Here is a 19,766-nt window from a genome sequence, read left to right as displayed (position 1 = left end):
CTGAGAAGGGAGAACTAATATAACTAAAATGGTATTTTCAATTTCAGTATTTGTTGAATACATTTTTTAAGTAGATTAGTGCATATTTTATTATTACATAAGAAAATATATATCCTGTGCAATCATTATTGTTTATGGAAATATTTTTAATGAGAAATAAACAAAGTTTTTTTTTTTTTTAATTGTAATCTAGTTATGTTTTAATAATTATTTTTTAGGAGTATCCTGGTAACATTCAATTAGGCTACTCCCCTGTATTATCAATTCTGAATACTACAAAAGTTGGTACTCAGATTAAAATTGTTAGAAAAAATATGTCTGCTACTGACATTAGCTATATGTCTGTTGAAATTTATGGAAAACGTCAAAGTAAAAATTTGTTTTTATTTAATCAATATCTTTTTTTTTAATTAGTATTAATAGAAATCATTATTTCTTTAATTTGAATTTGATTTGGGTTTTAAATAATAATTTAAAGTAAATTAAATTCTTTTTTAACAAATAAAATACTCTAAAGCTTTAACATTGCAATGAAAATTTGTAATATGTACCCTAGAGAAAAATAATTAATTCTGTTAAGTACTTTGTAAATGTATTCGTAAAGTCTAGTTAGTTACTTGCTCTCAAGGAACTTAGTTTTATTAGTCGGTTTTACTCAGAAATTAGTAGTAATATTTAAATTTATATTCTGCACTTAATCAGAATAGTTAGTTTTATTTAGAACTCGGCAAAAATAATAAATTTTTTTATTCAGCTCTCGGTCAGATTATCAGGTTTTAGTCAGAAAACTGCTTTTAGTCAATATACTTCATATACATTACTTTACATATACATACTTTAGTATCTTTAATAGTTTTTTATATCTTTATTTAGATCTTAATTAACATTAATTACCACACAATTTAGCTTAATTAAAATTAATTAGTTAAAGCATTTTAAAGAATTTTTTTTAGAAATAAATGTGAAAATAAAATAAAGTTTTAGCTGGTTAAACCAGATACTTTTACAGTTGATATATAATTATTAGATTAATATATTATTAGATTTTTTGCAAATGTTTACAAAGAATATCAGATTTTATCATAACTTTTATTAGACCATATCCTTTTCTCACTCAGGAATTTCAGATTACTAAACAATTATTGTGAATGGGAGAGATGGTGCATTTTAGATATTATTCTAATTGCAGATTATTTTGTGTACTTTAAATATTAGTCTAATTTTAAAGTTTTTTCCATTTATTTATGTTGATGCTGCACCATGCAATGTTAGCATAATTGAAATATCAATGGAGAAATGTATGTGTTTGAAGTCAAATAAATTTATGAAAGATTTTTATAAAAATGTTTTTAGAAATTTTGTTTTCTAAAAACAAAATTTTGTTTTAATCAAGTTAATATAATTTTAAGATAAATTTTAGCATATAAAACAGTCATCTTGGTATTTGAGAAAATATTGACTTAAATGCAAATAACTTCAAATCTTTCTTAAATAACAAACAACAGTTTTAAGTATTTCAGTAAAACACTGGAGAACAAAACATTTAAAATATGAGTACATTTTTTTAAAGTTTGTATTTTTATATTTTTAGTATTATGACATTTTTTGACATTTTTTCTTATTTACATTTTCAATCATTATAATCATATAATTATTATAAATATATATATATATATATATATATATATATATATATATATATATATATATATATATATATATATATATATATATATATATATATATATATATTTAATATTATATATATATAATATTATATATATATATATAATTAGTTGAATTATTATTATTATATATATATAATTAATATAAAATATTATATATATAATTATTATAAATCATTACAAATAGAGTAATTTCAATTGAATTGGTTAGAAGTTGATGTTTTTTTAATACTAATTAATTGGTGAATTTTAAATGTAGAAAAGTATGTTAAGCAATGAGATAAATAGATCTAAAATAGTTGACTGTACAACTCCAGCAAGTATAGTTTTCTTTAAAAACATTCTAATAAGCTACAGTGTTTTATTATTTTCTTTCTTTAGACAATTATCAAAGTTTGTTATATATCAATTTTATCTAAATTTTTTTTTCACTCTAATTTCTAATTTTTATAAAATTATTATTATCATTAAAAATTATTTTAAAAATCAAGATTTTCTATTATGGTATAAAGGGTGACAAAATAATGAATTAAGCTCTTTTTCATGTGCATTTACTCATCTTTAGAACATTTTACCTTTAAATATATTTTTGTTGTTATACTTAATTCACTTTTTTAGTTTATTAGTTCTATTATTTTGTTTTGATTTTACTTCTTACTAGTTTAATGCTCATTTAATTTATCGGTACTGTGCTTATCTAAGCATATTGTAAATAAACGATGAGTTGCTTAAATTTCTCCATCAATAATGGATCACTTTGGAGTTTTTTTTTATGATGCTTTATATTCTTGATAGCTAAGTACATTTCCTATCAAATCTTGGCTGCATTTACACTTTCTTGTAACACCCTTTCTGCAACTGACTCGGAATGTAAATAAAAGCTTTTTTTGGATTTAATATTTGTTTACTCATTTTAATTTGATAACAATGATAACCAATACTTATTAGCTTTAGAATCAAAAAACAAAGCGTAAGCTTCCATATGCAAAAAAATTTAAAAACTTGTCAAGTAAGTTTTGAGTAACTAATGATTAAAGGGTGCTGATAAGAATATATTATTAATTATTATTTTTTAAATTTGTTGACAAATAGAATAGATTTTTTAGATTTAATGAGCAGATTTAGACATTTTTATATGTTTTGTTATTTTTATAATTGTTTATAATTTCGGTTTTTTTTTTTTATAATTGTTTATAACAGCAGTAGAATAAATAACAATTGATATCTTAGATCCAAATGATATTTTGTGTATTTTTGGCTGTGAAGGAGTTTTTAATAAGCAAAAGTTATTTTTGCAATAGGTTTCATTGTGAACAGGGGAAAGAGCAGATTTTGCTCTTTCCCTTGTCCACAATGTTTTTTTCTTAAAACCATTATAAAAAAAAATCAAAAATTATTAATAGATTTCAAATTTAAATTAAAAATATTTTGGCATTCTGAAGAGATGACCATTTAAAGAAACACTAGTCAATGTTTTGACAAAACAAAAAAGTAAAAAAACAAACAAATTTTAGTGACAACTTAATCAAATTTATTATTTATTTGTATTTACACTGGCGTAATTGTTATGCTAAATATGCCAAACAAACCAAGAGATCATTTCTCCTCAAGAAAGCTTATTCCTTATAGTACATAAAAACCTTCTATGTACTGAACTGGAATCTGGAAATCCTATATTAAATCTGATTTAACTGTATGCCCACACTAACTATAATCCTAAACTTCTTTTCAACCCTATTTTATTCTGCTCAAGCAGCAGAATTTATTTGTACTCGGAGTACAATACAGGTGGTTGCTGACATTAGGGAGAATAAAATTACTTCCCAAATTTAAAGGTAATTACACTATTTTCATTTACTTATGTGTAAAATAAGTCCTGTTGGTAATATGTATAAAAAGTTGTTTATATATATGTTATTGTTAGAGTTTAATTAATAAGTTAGGTAAGAGTTTAATTTTTGCTTTTTGTAACCGTAAATGTTTTATGAAATGTATAAAACATTTGGATAGATTAGATGTGGAATCTAGTTCTTTCAAAAAAATAAAAATTTTGCCATAAGCTCTAGATAACTACTACATTGTGGAAAAAGAAGTCAAAGAAAAAATTTGAAACAAATAAAACTATTTAAACTATAATCATCTTTGAAAATTATCTTGTCATGTTCTTAAAAAGAGCCAAGCTGCCATTTTGAGCATTTTCTGAGCAATGTTCTGAATTGGTTTATCATAATATGCTGAAAATTCTAAGCAGGTTCGCAACCTCAGTGTTCCGATTTTACCACAGAAAACTTCTCAGAAAAGCAGTAATGGAGTATTCAAGTCATCAAATGTAGATTTTATTCACTTGTAAATTATACATATCGTTTACTATATTTTATACATATCTTGTACATTATATTATACCATTTAGTATTAGAGATTATATAGAATTATTATAGATTATATGATATTAAACATTTCAATATATCTTCAGTTGATGTTGTATTGTACAATATTACAGATTCTGTTTTAATTTACCACACAATATAATATGACCCTTTTTTAAACTTGATTTTCTCATTTGATGATTTTCACCACTTATCAACAAAAAAATTCACCAATCAACATGATTTTTACCAAACAATTTCACCAATCAACATGATTTTCACCAAACAATTCCTTCTTTTTATAATTTTGTTTGTATGTTACTCCTAAACATTTTGTCATAAAGTTTTTTGAAGTTATCAACTTTTAACCTAAATGACCTAGATTAGACTTATGCAGACCATTATACAATAGATCACATTTAATTACTCATAAATCGACCCACAAATCATAATTTATCTAAATAAAAAAATTATACCTTCATATAGATATATATTTCCATTTAATATACACCTCTTTTTTATCTCACCCAAGTTTGTTTAAACTTGGAGTGAATGGCTTCTCCAGTTTTTTTTGCAAATCTATGTAAGCTGCATTAATTTTTTTCTTGAAAGAGAATCATGTGGGGCTGATGGTATGGACCTTCCATGTTATGCCTAAGGTGTGGTTATAATCTTTTGTAATCTCTATTAACTTTTTTAAGGCAATTACCAAAATAATCATTCACAACACACTTTAAATCTTTAAAACGTGTAATATAAGATATCAACAATCATTTAAAATGCCACCACTAGGTCTCTAAGATTATACAAATCTGTTACAGTTCTTTCTATCAAACCCTTCTTTGTGATGTTGCCATGTCTGCATTGTATTTTCCAGACAGCCACTGTTTAAATTTTGGCCAAAGAACAAAAACTTGGTTGCTGAGGACATTATTAAAATTCATAAATATATGTAATGGTGATTATGGAATTTTGTTTATTAATCTAACTTGTAGATCTTCATTAGGATAAAAAAGCCTTTTTCGAATAACATTTTTATGTAGCCTGGGGTGTTTCTTTTTTTGCCCCTCTGGTTTGAAACTCAGAATGAAGAAAATCAAGGCTTCCAAACATTCTTAGAGTTTTTGTATTTATTGTCTTTTCACTTTCACAGTATAAACATGCATGGATGCCACCATGGCCAGATAAGCCCATAATCATGTTAGCCAACTTCAAACCCCAAGCAGTATAAAAATCCAGACTAATATCTAAAATTTGCTTTATAATCTGATATGTTTTAGAAACATCTTCAGCAATAGCAATAAACTGTATACGTTGCAGACCAGACCCCATATATTCATCTGATCGCTGGCATTTACTTCTGTTCTCTATAATATTACTGTTAACTTCAAATTCATTGATTGGTACTCATACTAGAGTAGTATAAGAATCCAATGTTCAAGTTTTATAACAAAATTAAGAGAATCTTTTACTAAAACCAGGTTTCTATTAACCTTTTCATCACCAACCTCAAATTTTATGGGCTAAACACTGTATTAACTTTTTGCAGTTAGTTTAAGATATGAATGTAACTTCTTCACTCCTGGCTTTATAACTCTTTATCTGGTAGCCCTGTTAAGTGTCAGTTTTTTAGATACTATGTCTGAATGGTCAAGATTTATTAGAAGTTGCTTAAATGTTTTAAAAGAGATTTTCTGTATTTTTCTCTGTCTCTGTTGTTTTCAGGATGACAAACTATTATCATCAGAGGTTGTCCACAGGTGGCTAAATAAAATAAGTTATCTGAATTTATTTGTTCTATAATCATTTTTTTCTTGATTATGGAAGAAGTCACCTAAGAAGTCAATACCAATGATAAGAGATATTTTACAGCTGTTGGTTTACAGTATTTGTGTTCTACATCACAACCTAAGCATATATTGTTAATGATAATTTGAGTATAGTAATATCAAGTCTTTTTTTTAAAAACCTCTGTTTATATTACGTATTATCAAATTTACTAGAAAGATAGAATCATAGAATTAGCTCTGATAAATCTCAATTGTATCAAAATCAGACTTCTTGGAACTCTAATTAATCTAAGCATTAATTATTCAGAATTGACATTTGATATACATCTTTATATTTTAGCAGATTTAATGTTATGTTCTAACAAATGCATTTAACTTTGAACTAACCTTTTCTATCTTCTGTCTCCATCTGTTTAGGATATTCTTTTTTTTTTACAAGCATCAAGTCTTCTCAGGAAAGGTTTGGGGTTGCATGCCTTATATGACCACGCATTCAACATTTTATTTTGCCAACTTGGTCATGGCTCTTCACAAGTTTTGATAATTAGAGTGTTTAAATAATATGTTGAATAAAGAAATGTAAACTTAAACTAAAATTAAAATAAACAAACCATAAACTGAAAAAATATGCAAAAAAACCAAGTTGTCAAAAAAAAATGTATGTGTGGTCATATAAGGCATGCGACTGCATGCCTCTCCTAAGAACGCTTGAAGCATGTACAAATTAGTTTTGAAATTTCCACATATTAAAGAAGGATATGCTTCAGTTTCTTTCATGTACTCAGAGTATACCTATGTCTGTATCAATTTTTTGATACTATTTTGAACTACTCAACGCTGTTAATGCATGTTCTGGAAAATAAACAAATTTTGCCATTTAATAAAAAGGACGTTTAAATGAATTTTTTTAGCACAACTAAAAAATAAAAAAACGAAATTATTTTTATTTCAGTCCTTTCACATGTCTAAAATTAAACGAAGTTAAAATTTTTTAAAATTAAGTTTAGCTGTGAAATTTTACTTCCTAGTTATGGTATTATTTTTTGGTATAAAATGATGTTGATGCTATACAAAGGTAAAACATTAACTAAAAAAAATTACATTTTTAAACAAGTCTTAAGTTATATATTTAATTTCTAACCAGTCGCATGTCTAAAAACATATCAAAGTGCAAAAAAAAATAGTTTCTTCAAGTTTAAAATCTGATTTTTTGATTTATTATGATTGTTTTAATTAATTTGAATGTGATAAACACAAAATTTGACATACAGCTCATTAGACTTTAAAAGTTTATTCTTTTAAGGTTTATTTAAAAATCTAAGTTCAAATTTTTATCATTTCTGTGATATGCATCACCCTTATTTTATAATGCCATAATACCATTCAACTAAAAATCTGGTCTTCAAATTACCAGAGATTGTTGTAAATATATGTAAAAATAGCAGGATCCCTTAACATGCGGTTTTAATATTTAGCTATATTTAGCTTTCTTTTTTTTAGTTTAACTAAGAAACATAAATTCAAACATTATTGATGTTTGATTTTATGTTATTTTATTTTAATCTTGATTTTTTTGATTTTGATCTAAAGACCTTGTGATTTTCATTTATTTAACGCCATCATGTAATTGAAAATCATAAGGTTATTTGATCAAGGTTTTTAAATCATATAAAATTAAAGATATTGAAAAAAATCTTTTATTTGAAGATAATCTTTTATTTTTTTTTTATTTTTTTTATAATAAAACACTTTCCCGCCACTCTTACGAGTTATCTACACAATTATCCACAAAAGGAAAAATTGAAACTTGATATCATAAAGCAAACAAAAAAGAAAAATTCTTTGAAAATCAATAAAAAAGAAACCTTAGTACATAGGTATTTATACACATCTGAGTAGTTAGGTCTGTATGTACTACATACTATATATATACATATATATATATATATATATATATATATATATATATATATATATATATATATATGTATATATATGTATATATATATATATATACACATATATATATATATATACATATATATATACATATATATATATATATATATATATATATATATATATATATATATATATATATATATATATATATATGTATATATATATGTATATATATATATATATATATATATATATATATATATATATATATATATATATATATATATATATATATATATATATATAAGGAGAAAAATTGAAAATTGATATCATAACATCATAACAAATAAAGCAAACAAAAAAATAATTTCTTTAAAAATCAATAAAAAAGAAACCTTAGTACACAGGTATTTATACACATCTGAGTAGTGAGGTCTGTATGTATTACATACTATATATATATATGTATATATATATATATATATATATATATATATATATATATATATATATATATATATATATATATATATAGTACATACATAAGAGGAGAAAAAAAAATTAATGGGATGGTATCGGTAAATTAAAAATACCATCCCGTCAAATCATTATTATATATAAAGTACTTTACATGTTTCACATTTTCACAAAGTATAAACTAACTTGCCTATAATATTGCCTATATAACATGTGATAACTAAAAATCTGGACAAAGTTTGTGTAAATATAAGAATACAAAGGAAAAATTTTATATAATTGCAATCACTTCCATTTTGTTGCAAATTTAATTCTTTAAATGTATTATTAAAAAATAATTTATTTAGGAATAATTAAAAATAAAAAAAAAAGCTTTTAGTGAAGACTCCCTTAGAAAACGAGTGTATGCATTTTTGGATTTGCATACGGATGATAACAAAAACTTTATTGTAAATCATTTTTGAATGGAGAACATACCAAAATCTACTATTTATAGGATACTTAAAAGAAAGGGGAACAATATAGGACCAAAATGAAAAGTTGGAAGTGGTCGCAAAGCAATAAAGATGCCTGCAAAAGAGATAAGGCGCCTTAAAAAATCGATTGATCAAAAGGATGGTATTTTACAGCGTGGTCTTGAAAAACGATTTTATGTATCGCAACTGTACATATGCAAAATTATTCACCAAAAAACTAGCATTCGTTATCGTAAAAAAACTAAAACACCAAAAAGAACACCGGCTCAAAAAGCAACTGTTTGTTCAAAGTGCCACAGGTTGGTTACGACTTTTCGGAGAAAAGTTGTTATTATTGACGATGAATCGTATTTTTATTTGAGCAACACTAATATTTCTGGAAATGCTGGATTTTACTCTTCTGACATAAATGCAGTATCAAATGATGTAAGTTTAAAAAGAAAAGACAAATTTGAGCCAAAATTACTTGTTTGGATTGCATTATCTACAAAGGGAATCTCTCAGCAGTACATTGCAACATCAGGCCAAGCAGTCAATGAATATGTGTATATTTCAAAATGTCTTGTTAGATTGCAGAAATTCATTGAAAAACATCATAAAAATGACAATATTGTTTTTTGGCCTGATCTAGCTTCATCGCATTATTCATGTTAAGTACAAAGCTCAAAAATCTCAAAGCAAAAAATATTGAATTTGTACCAAAAGAGCATAATCCTGCTAATGTGCCAGAATTACGTCCAATTGAAGATTTTTGGTCTGAACTTAAGAGATTAGTGTACAACAAAAACTGGCAAGCTGAAAACCTAGGCAAACTTAAAAAGTGGATAGAGTTTTCAATTAAAAGAATCAACATAGAACGTGTACATCGGCTTGCTGCTGCCACATTTACAAGAGTAGACACTGTTCGTCGTCATATCATGAAAAACTTATAAATCTATTTATTTTTATTATTTAGATGTTTTTTGTTATAATAATTTTTTAAATTGTTAAAAAAGATGACTTCATTAAAAAGTTATACCATTTCTAATTTTGTCCAGATTTTTAGTTATCACATATGACATATGTGTTCTTAGTAGCGAGAAATACTAGTTACTCCCTATGTAGTTATGTTATTTACCTTCTAGCATACTACAGTAAGGATTGAAAGGTGCATATAGTGATATAGTGACGCCCCAATAAAAGTTTTTAAGTTTTTGAATTTCTTATAAATTAATATAATATAGTATTGAAAATAGGTACATTATTTATCAGTAATAAATGCAAGTGAAAAAATAAGAATTATTAAAACAATAGTTTCAAGGTTTTACTCCTGCAAAAAAAGGACGAGTTTTTAAAAAGTTTTATTTTCTTTTTTGAAAGTATTTAATATATTTTATAAAGATATATATATATATATATATATATATATATATATATATATATATATATATATATATATATATATATATATATATATATATATATATATATATATATATATATCTTTACTTATATAATGTTACTTTATAACATGCTTTATGGTTATATAACATATTTTTTTATGTTAAAACATGCTTATGTAAAACATCTATAGTTCTGGTAATTACATTGCTTTTTTTGTTAAGAACTAAATTAAAATAATATGTTGCAGACCAGAAAAATTGTATGTTTGTAACCAGAGAGAATGATTGAGACAAAAAAAACGATAACTTGCATTAAGTGCATTGAGTACACTGAGATTTTTTTCAGTTTTTTTCCCCCAGCAAACACAGCAATAACTACTTATGTTCATTTTTGTTTTTGATAAAATTATAACAATGTTATGAGTATTAATTAAATGCCAAAAGTTGTTTTGAAAATAACCTATTCAAACAAAACATTAAATGTAAAAACAAAATGTAAAGTGTATAAAAACCTATACTTAGTTCAAATTTATACTGCCTAATGGTCAAATTGTAAAAAATTTGTTAAGAAAGATGATCTTCTTTGTTTAGTTATATTTTATGGCTTAAGGGTCTTAAGTCATTAATTGGTATTAGAACCAGCCCAACAATGTTCCATGTGAGACTAGCCTTGGTAGAAATGAGATTTCTTGAAGTCAGTATTATTTGTGAATATTAAAGGATATGTTTTAAAATTTAGTACAAAGTTTTAACCCTCTTCCCCCTTTCTACAAATGCACCCTAGAATTTTGAAAATGTTTAATTTTTAAATAAGTATCTAGATGGTGTTTCTTTATTTTTAATTGAATGAAGTACAACTTTATTGTCAATATATGACACAGTCACAATGATTGTATTTTTTCACAATGATTGTATTTTTTTTTTAATAAAAACTTTTTTTAATTGTAACTATTGTAATAGATTATTTATTAATTACATATAATTACTTATATTTATAAATTTAGTCTGTTATTTTTTTTAGTTTGTGGTAATATATTTAATCCAGCATTTGCTGAAATGTCTTCAAAACTTGAGTTTACAATTATTGATGCATATATTGATAGCCCATTTACATGGTGTGCCTTATCTAATGATAGTAAACCATATATAATAATTGAGTTGAATCAAGCTTCTGCAGTATCAGGTATTAATGTACAAGGTGATTCTAACAGTGATTCATGGGTAACAAAATATCAAATTTGGTATGGTGTAGTAAAGTATAAAATGAAAAATGATGCGGTTTGTATATTTGTAGTTCATTTTTTTACCTTTATAGAGTTATTTCATTTTTTTACCTTTATAAATTTATGTTTTAATAATTTTGATAGTTAATATATTTAAAAACTTGAACGAATGCTTTGCTGTTTTAATTTTAAGAAAACAAAGTATTCGATCAGGTACCACACGCAGGTCTTTGTTTAAGAAAGTTATTAGCATACGAAATAGTAAATGAGATGTTTAATTGTATAATAAATTTAAAAGGTTGAAAACAGCATGTTGTACTAAGAGATGCCATATCAGACTGGCTTCATGTGCTTCCTCAGGTTCATTACTGTTTGTAAGTGGGTTTCCTCAGGTTCATTACTGTTTGTAATTTGTATAAATGATTTGGCATCACAAATTAAAAATGATCCATAACTTTTTGCAGATATGCAGTAGTGGTGTAGTGGTAAAGTGCTTGCTTCATAAGCGAGAGGTTCCGAGTTCGATCCCCACCACGTCCCTGGTAGTACTGCGCTCAACTTGTTTCTCCGCGCAGCAGCCTTGTTTGTCAAGGTTTGTGTTTCAGAGTTATAGAGTCGAGAGAGGGTTATAACCACTATTAAGTATCCTCCTCATCTGTAGTGGCCTTCTTGGCCTTGAGGAGGTGAATAAAAAAAATTAAAAAATAAAAAAATAAAAAAAAGATGACACAAAAATGATTGGAATCATCAAATTCAAAAATGATTTGATTTGTTGGCAAAATAATATTTTTTTATAAAAATGGTGTGAAACATGGCAAATGTCTTTAAATGAGAGAGCAAATGTAAAGTAATTCACATTGGTAAATAAAATCAAAAGTTTAACTATGAAGTAAATGGGCATCAAATATCAAAAGTAGAACTTGACAAAGACTTGGTAGTGATTATAAGCTATGACTTAAAATAGGATCAGCAAATCAATTCTGTAATAGTCGAATCGCATATTCTGAGTTCAACATGTTCTTGGTAGTGCTGTATTTTTCAAAGAAAAAACAGCTAGTATCTTAATTCAGAGAAAAAACAAAAGTATTTAAAAGTGAAATATACATACCTTATCATTACCACTTTTACAACGCTCTTCAAGTCAATGGTAATACCACATCTGGAGTACTGTGCTTCCATGTGGAATCCAAATAGAATAAAAAATATCAAAACATTTGAGGCAGTCTAGAGAAGACTAAATTAGTACAAGAAGTTAGTAGTAAAACTTAAAAGCAAAGGATCCTTTGCTTTTAAGTTTTAAAATTTACTACAAATATTCCAAATTAAATATGGACTAAATAAAATAAACTTTTATTCAAGTTCAACCGAAAAAAAATTCGACCACACCACAAGGCAACAAAACTTTCTAACCAGAGAACAACTTAAGTCTAATATTTGCCACAACTTCTTCTCAAACAGGATAGACGGAACAATGAAATCAATTACCAGTAAACTGTCAAAACTCAAAAACAACAAATATTTTTAAAAACAATTATGGCGGATTCACAAAAAATGAAAGTTCAAAACTACTATAAATGGTCTTTATATAAACATTTTTCACGACTTGTTGTTGTAGTTTGATACTAATAATAATAATTTTTAATTTATCTTTTTCTAAAATTTAAATGGGTTTAAAACTTTTTAAAAAATTCCTGCATCTTTTTAAGCATTTTTCTTTTTTGTTCCATTTGTTCTAGAAAAGAATTAATGGTTCACAATTTTTTTCACAGTTTTTTCAGACAGCCAATCCCATTTTGGTAGCAGGTCTGAAAGATAAAACTTAGCTTAAATTTGTATGAAATTCAAATTGTTCGGCGAAAATTTGATTAAATTTAAACAGTTGATTTTACTTTTATAAAATAGCTTTGCAATAAAATATAAGAAGCTCCAAACATAAGTATGTTCAAATGAGTTGACTTATATCAAATGAAAATGTTTTACAAAGAATCGAAATGATAGAAGTCTATAAACAAAATTTTTTTTTTTTTCTAACATCTTCGCTTCCAACAAGGCTGCAACCAACCAACCAACCACTAATTACTGGAAGTTACTGGAAGAGAAAAAGATTCCTCCATCATCTTGCTTTTCTGATTCATAATTCGCAATCTTTCAAGTTGCGAATTATGAATCAGAAAAGCAAGATGATTGAGGAAAATTCAAAAAAACTGATGTTTGAAGAAAAAAACTAGATGAATAAGAGTTTTTGGAGCACTTAGGTACAGTCACAGAAAAAGGATGAGACTTAATTGAATGACGAGTAACACCAGAATGAATTTTAGTAGATGGCACAAGAGACACTAGCTCTTTAGAGCAGTGTCCATTATAGTATTTTTAAAAAAGAGAAAGAAAAGCAACATTACTTATATGTAATAATGGCTGGAGGTTGGCTGCAAGAGCAGGTTCAACTATGTTTACAATGCGTTTTTGCACCTTGTCTAAAAGAGAAAGGGCATCATTAAATAATTCACCCCAGATATGGCAACAGTATTCCATACAAGGCCAGATTTTAGATTTCTAGAAAATAGAATCCGAAGTAAGAAAGTGTTGAGCTCGATAAAGAGATGCAACCTTAGCAGATGCTCATTTTGCAATCGATTTGATATATGGTTTCCAAGAAAGATTATAAGTAAGAGCTAATTCTAGAAGATGAAGGGTATATGACTCATCTAGTACATCACCGTTCATAAATATGGTAAGATCTAAATTATTGCGATAACGATTAGCTAAAAAAAATTGAATTTTATCTAAATTAAAGTTCTCCAGCCACTGTGAGCCCCTTGCTGTAGCAGAAGTGAGATCCTTTTCAAGCTCAAATGCCCCCTCCAAGCAATCAGAGAGTGTTGGTTTCTTATCACGACAAGAATAAATGTTAGTATCATCTGCAAACAATGCCATCTTAGATGTGAGAATATCTGGAAGATCATTAATGTAAATTAAAAAGAGTATAAGGCCAATGATTGAACCTCGAGGAACGCCTGAAGTTACAGAATAAGAAGAAGAGTACTGTCCTTCGAGGACAACTTTTATACTACGATTGAAAAGGAAGGATTCATTAATCTTAAAGTTGTTACCTGATACACTGTAAGAAGAAAGATTATGGAGAAGACCAGCATACCAAATTTTATCAAAAGCTTTAGAAATGTCAAGAGCGATGACCTTAACCTCACTACTTTTATCTAATGCATGATAAAACCTATCGGTTATTACTGTTAGCAAATCAGCTGTAGAATGATGGAAATCCATATTCAAAAACCTTGCTTATGATAGGAAGAAAACTAATGTGACGGTAGTTAGACGAATCAGATCGCTCTCCAGAATTTTTGAAGATAGAGATAACTGATGCCACTTTCCAGCAGGCTGGAAAACAAGACTCTGATAAGCACTTGTTGAATAGTTTTAAGAGTATAGACGACAGCTCTGGAGAACACTTCTGCAAGACTATAACAGGTATGTTGTTCGGGCCACAAACTGTAGAAGAGTCTAAGCAGGAAATCACTTTAGATACAGAGGCTGGAGTGATACGAATGTCAAACAATGGATTGACCTGTTTGTTGGCAATATTAAGTAGAACGCAACTATTGGAATCAAGAGATGATATTGATGAAAAGTTCTTAGCAAATACTTCAGCTTTGTCTTTAGGAAAGGGGACAAAGTGTGAACCAAACAAGAGAGGTGGAATTACAGGTTTGCCTTTATTATTGATACTATTAAAGATTCTCCAGACGTCACGAGAGCCTAATTTTTGTGATGAAACACAAGATTTTATGACCTGAGAATAGAGGGCTTTGGCATTAGACAAAACCTTTTTACAATAGTTTCTAGCAATAGTAAACAGACATGTGTTTTCCGGAGAATTGTTTTACTGATATATATGGAAGAAATGGTTTCGAAGGGCACTCACAGCAGCATGATGTGAGGAAAACCATGGAGGAGAGTGAGGCTTGGCCTGGAATCGTTGAGAGGAAAAAAAAGATTCTATGCCAGTCTGAATCTACGAAGTCATTTTAGTAGTACATTTGTCAACAGGAAGACGAAAGATTTCTACCCAAGTGGTATCACAAAGAAAATCACGCAAAGAATCCCAGTAAGCTTTAAGGTAGTTGTAAGAGTTATGATGATAGGGGGATTCAGGTAATGTAGAAGAATATATTGGTTTTAGAGAGATCAAACCGTGATCAGAAGCACCTTAGGGGGAATGTGGAGAAGCTGAGCACTGACTAGGATCAGAATCAATACTTAATTCGAATAAAGAAGGTAAATGATTTGGGTTGTCTGGAACAGCGAGTTGGAAAGTTGACTGTTTGTGTTAGGGATTGAGAAAGGCAAATGTTTTGGGCTTTAATGCTTGCAGAGTCACTGACACTAGAGCCAAGTCATTCAGTTTGATGAGTATTCAAGTCACCGACAACAACAATATTGGCTAATGGATAAAGAGAGAGGGCTTGGTCAATATGATCAGAAATAACATCAAAATGAGTGCAGTCTTGAGGTGAAGGAGAGCTATATAGAACAAAAAGAAAAGCGATAGAGTGGAGTGGTGCTAAATGAAAGCACATGAAAGAATAGTCTGTAGATTCAAACCTAGTTTCACGACAAGTTGGTGAATTCTTAAGAATGTAAATGCCCAGGCCAAGCATGTGACTATTGGAGTCTTTACGAATTAAAGGAAAATAACCATCAACACTAAGATCACAAGTTGAGACAGCTGAACTCAAATTAGTCTTACAAAGAGCAAGTAGGTCTGGTGAACTTTGCAAGGGATAAGACTCGACAGAAGAAAAGTTACTTCGAAAACCACCAATATTAGTGAATGATAGGTTTGGAGAACTTGGTGATATCAATGGTTTTTTTGTGTTTTATAATTTTTGGTACTTCATTCATTTTTAAATTTGTTAAAGAACTGGACTCAATGCATTGATAGTACTTTGTACACTGTTTAATAGCCCAAGCAATTTCCTCATAATAAATCCTTAGCTGTAACAAAGGGCTCTAAATGTGGCCTTGGTAATGCACACCAAAAGTGCAAACAGGGACACCATCCATGCGCAACAAGGCACTGGTAATACTTTGATATTTTTCAGCTGTTGATGGAATCAGCCTCTCTGAGAGCTACCACAGAGTTCGGGAAACCTGAGTACCAGCCGGCCTCAGAACCATAAAACTGAGTTTTAGAGCTGTACCCTCATTAGGAGAATATAGAATGAGTTTCCTAGTCATAAAAACAGAGACACAAGCAAAACTCATGCATTGATTCAAGAAGATCCAGCATTTAACATCCTAAACTGGAAACAATGTATTATAATTACATCTGCGCCAGCCTAATGGATGAGGAAAGATTGCAAGGCTGGTCAACAGATAAAATCTGTTTACCCTTTTGGTCTTTGTCTAGGAGACCTTCTATAAGACAGTAGCCATATGCATTTAACATTGGTCGAAGATAAGTGTTTTTATCAAGACACCATCTCAAGCCTTTACTGCACCAAGAACCCAAAGGCAGGGGGTGTTTTAAGTTGGAGTTGGCATCTCCTAGCCTTTGCCTAAAAAGGCGTATCTTACAAGGCAGCAGGACATGAGGCAGATTGTACTGGGTTACATGTTTCCAGTAGCAGGATAACCTGACCTGACATTAGCAGGATAACCTGACCTGATAAATTATCCCATATGTTTGGTTTACATGTTGTTGAGAGCCTTGTTCTTGAACCATAGAGCCACAAACTCATTAATTCATATTATTATTAAAATCTGCAATATTAATGCTAGTTTCCGTTTTGCTATTGATTGATGTTGACAACTCCATCTGCTCAACAATTTCTTGTTCATAGACAAGACTAAGCTTCTTTTTTGGTGTTAGCTTGAAATACCAAGAAGTTAGAATAAACTTTCCATACAGCACATGGGAGATTTTAATTTTGATTTGATGTTCATTATGCTCAATAAGATCAAAACCTAGATTTTTACTTAGAAATTTAAATGGAATTTAGTTTGCAAGTGTAGTTGCACAGTGATTCACTAAGCTATTTCACAGACTTCACTTCATTAAGTTTAAAGACTAGCAATAAAAACTTGGATGCAAAATAGTTAAACTATATTTTGGAAGAGCAAGGAACTTAAATACTTTAAAAGTTTGCTTTTCAAGAAAGAAATTTTCTTAAGAGTCAAAAATGTATTGATTTTAATATTTTTTTGTTGCCCTTTTAAACTTGGTTTATAAAAATTAATCAAACCACATTCTTCTTTATTTAATATACAGGGCTTGAAATGACGAACTATTTTGTTCTGGACAATTTGTCTGATAAATACTCAAGTTTGGCGGACATGAATAAAATACTATAATATGCGATATACTTTTTAAATTGTTATAAATGTATTAAGTACATAGTTATGTTTACTTATTACTTCCTTAAATAAAGTAACAAATTTATTCTAATGGTTGTTAACAATAAACCCATTTTATTTAAATTATATAAGATTATTAAATGTAATTACCTCAGTGATGGGTCCAGGATGGCGTATGCATCCTCCCCCACTAGAATCTGAAAGTCCTAAAATATCTTAGAAATAGACTTTTTTTTTTTCTTTTTTTTTTTTGTATAAAAAATAAAAAATTCAAAAATGAATTAAATTGATTAATTATTTTGGAACAACTTAAATGATTATAAAATAAATGCAAACAATATATGGGTTGGACAAAATGACTGATAGATGTCATGTTTTACTGGACAAGTGCCAGACACCTGTCTGATTTCTGGCGGCTATTTCGAGCCCTGAAAATAAGCTACCATAAATGAGCAATTAGTTTATGCAGTGATGATTTTATACTGATCCATGTTTCTAGAAATATTTTGTAACAGAGATAAACTGTCTAATTAAGAATAAATATAAATTTGTACAATAGCATTTATATTGTTCTACATAAACTTTTTTTTTAAGGAAATTCTTTAAGAATTATTAAGAGCATCGGTCTGAACCTCTGAAATGTTGTATGATATCAGAAAGGTTTTTTGCGTTATAATTAGATCACTTTTTGATTTTTTGTGAAATATTTTATGACTCTAACCCATTGCTGTTGTTCCTACTTTTTCAATAGTATTGGGGTAATCCATTTTATACCTGTCTTTTTAAATATTTGTTTGTGTTTGCTGCTTATTAATTTTTTTTTGCTGTTTTATTTTTTGTATAAGTATGATCAAAAATTAATCACTTAAGATAATATAAAAAGTAAAATAACACAAAAACTTGCTTGATGGGCTTTGCATCACATGTTGGATTTGGTTTGCACAGCTCTTTTGGTTTAAAAGTTTTTCTTCTTAAGTATTGAACTGTCTACTTGATTTTTTTACTTGATTACAAAATGCACCTCAAACTCCTAAATAAAGAATGATCACTTTTATGCCTATCATATATAGCTGCACTATTGCTTATAGATTAAATAATTATTTTTTTTATTCACAAGAAACTATTTACTTTTAATCTTAATATATCTGATATAAAGACTGACTATCATTAAGTAGTTGCTAATAAATGTTCTCTTGGTTATCTTGTAAATGGGCTCTCGAATCATTTTTCTGCATGAAAGCTCAGAAATTTATAAAGTTGCACTAAAAGGCAAAACACTTTTATTTTTCTCTCAATCAAGATAATAGCTGTTTTTTCTTTAAAAAATACATCACTACCAAGAACATGTTGAACTCAGAACTTCTTCCAAACAATGCGGGGCTCTACAATTATTACGATTATTGATGGCCATTTTTACCACTATTACCATTATTAATCATCACTACCTCATTTTATATTATTTAAGTTGAAGTAAAGTTGCCATTTAAGAAGCTTACTTTTCTGTAATTACTTTCTTTGCTTTCATAAAATGTTTTTGCATTTTAATATTCCAAAAGAATTTTTATAGTAATTTTTTATTTCTGAAAAAATATTTTTTTAATTTTTTAATTTATATTTAACTGGTCTGAAAAACTAAAATTAAAAAAGACAAAAAATGTGTTTGTTATTGTAAAGTTTAAATTTTTCAAAAAATTTAAACTTTTTCAAAAAATTCCTAATAATTTAATAATTTATTAAATCTTAACATCTTTATTAATTATTATTACTTTAATTTTTATTGTTTTAAAATCTTGCTTTACCACTCAAAACTATTTGATAATCAAATTTTGAATTCAGTTGTTTACAAGTTTATTTGAACCTGCTTTACATCATTTTCAATTTAGTTCTTTTTTTTTAGTTTTTTGATTTAGTTATTTATGTTTTTATACAATAGTTTAAAATATATATTGAAGTCTATATTAAAAATATATATTGAAATCTATATATAAAATTTATATTGAAAGCTATATTGAATTTTATTTATATTGAATTTAAATTTTATGATTATTATATGTTGAATCTTTACATTTCTATTAGCATACTTTCTGATT

At 27.5% G+C, this 19,766-nt stretch overlaps 1 protein-coding gene across 3 annotated transcripts in view; it reads left to right on the top strand.

Moving 5' to 3' along the window:
* LOC136088964 (receptor-type tyrosine-protein phosphatase S-like) overlaps positions 1 to 19,766 on the top strand; it is a 193,246-nt gene that overhangs the window by 113,514 nt on the left and 59,966 nt on the right. For all 3 annotated transcript variants that reach the window (XM_065814252.1, XM_065814254.1, XM_065814253.1), the window contains 2 exons: positions 219 to 369; positions 11,100 to 11,356. In XM_065814252.1, coding sequence (XP_065670324.1) covers positions 219 to 369; positions 11,100 to 11,356 — 408 coding nt within the window. The remainder of the gene's footprint in view (positions 1 to 218; positions 370 to 11,099; positions 11,357 to 19,766) is intronic.

This window comes from Hydra vulgaris, chromosome 12 (assembly GCF_038396675.1).
Source record: "Hydra vulgaris chromosome 12, alternate assembly HydraT2T_AEP".
Taxonomy (NCBI): domain Eukaryota; kingdom Metazoa; phylum Cnidaria; class Hydrozoa; order Anthoathecata; family Hydridae; genus Hydra; species Hydra vulgaris.
The sequence above is the reverse complement of the archived record's forward strand: the minus strand, read 5'-3'. Positions and strand labels throughout refer to the sequence as shown.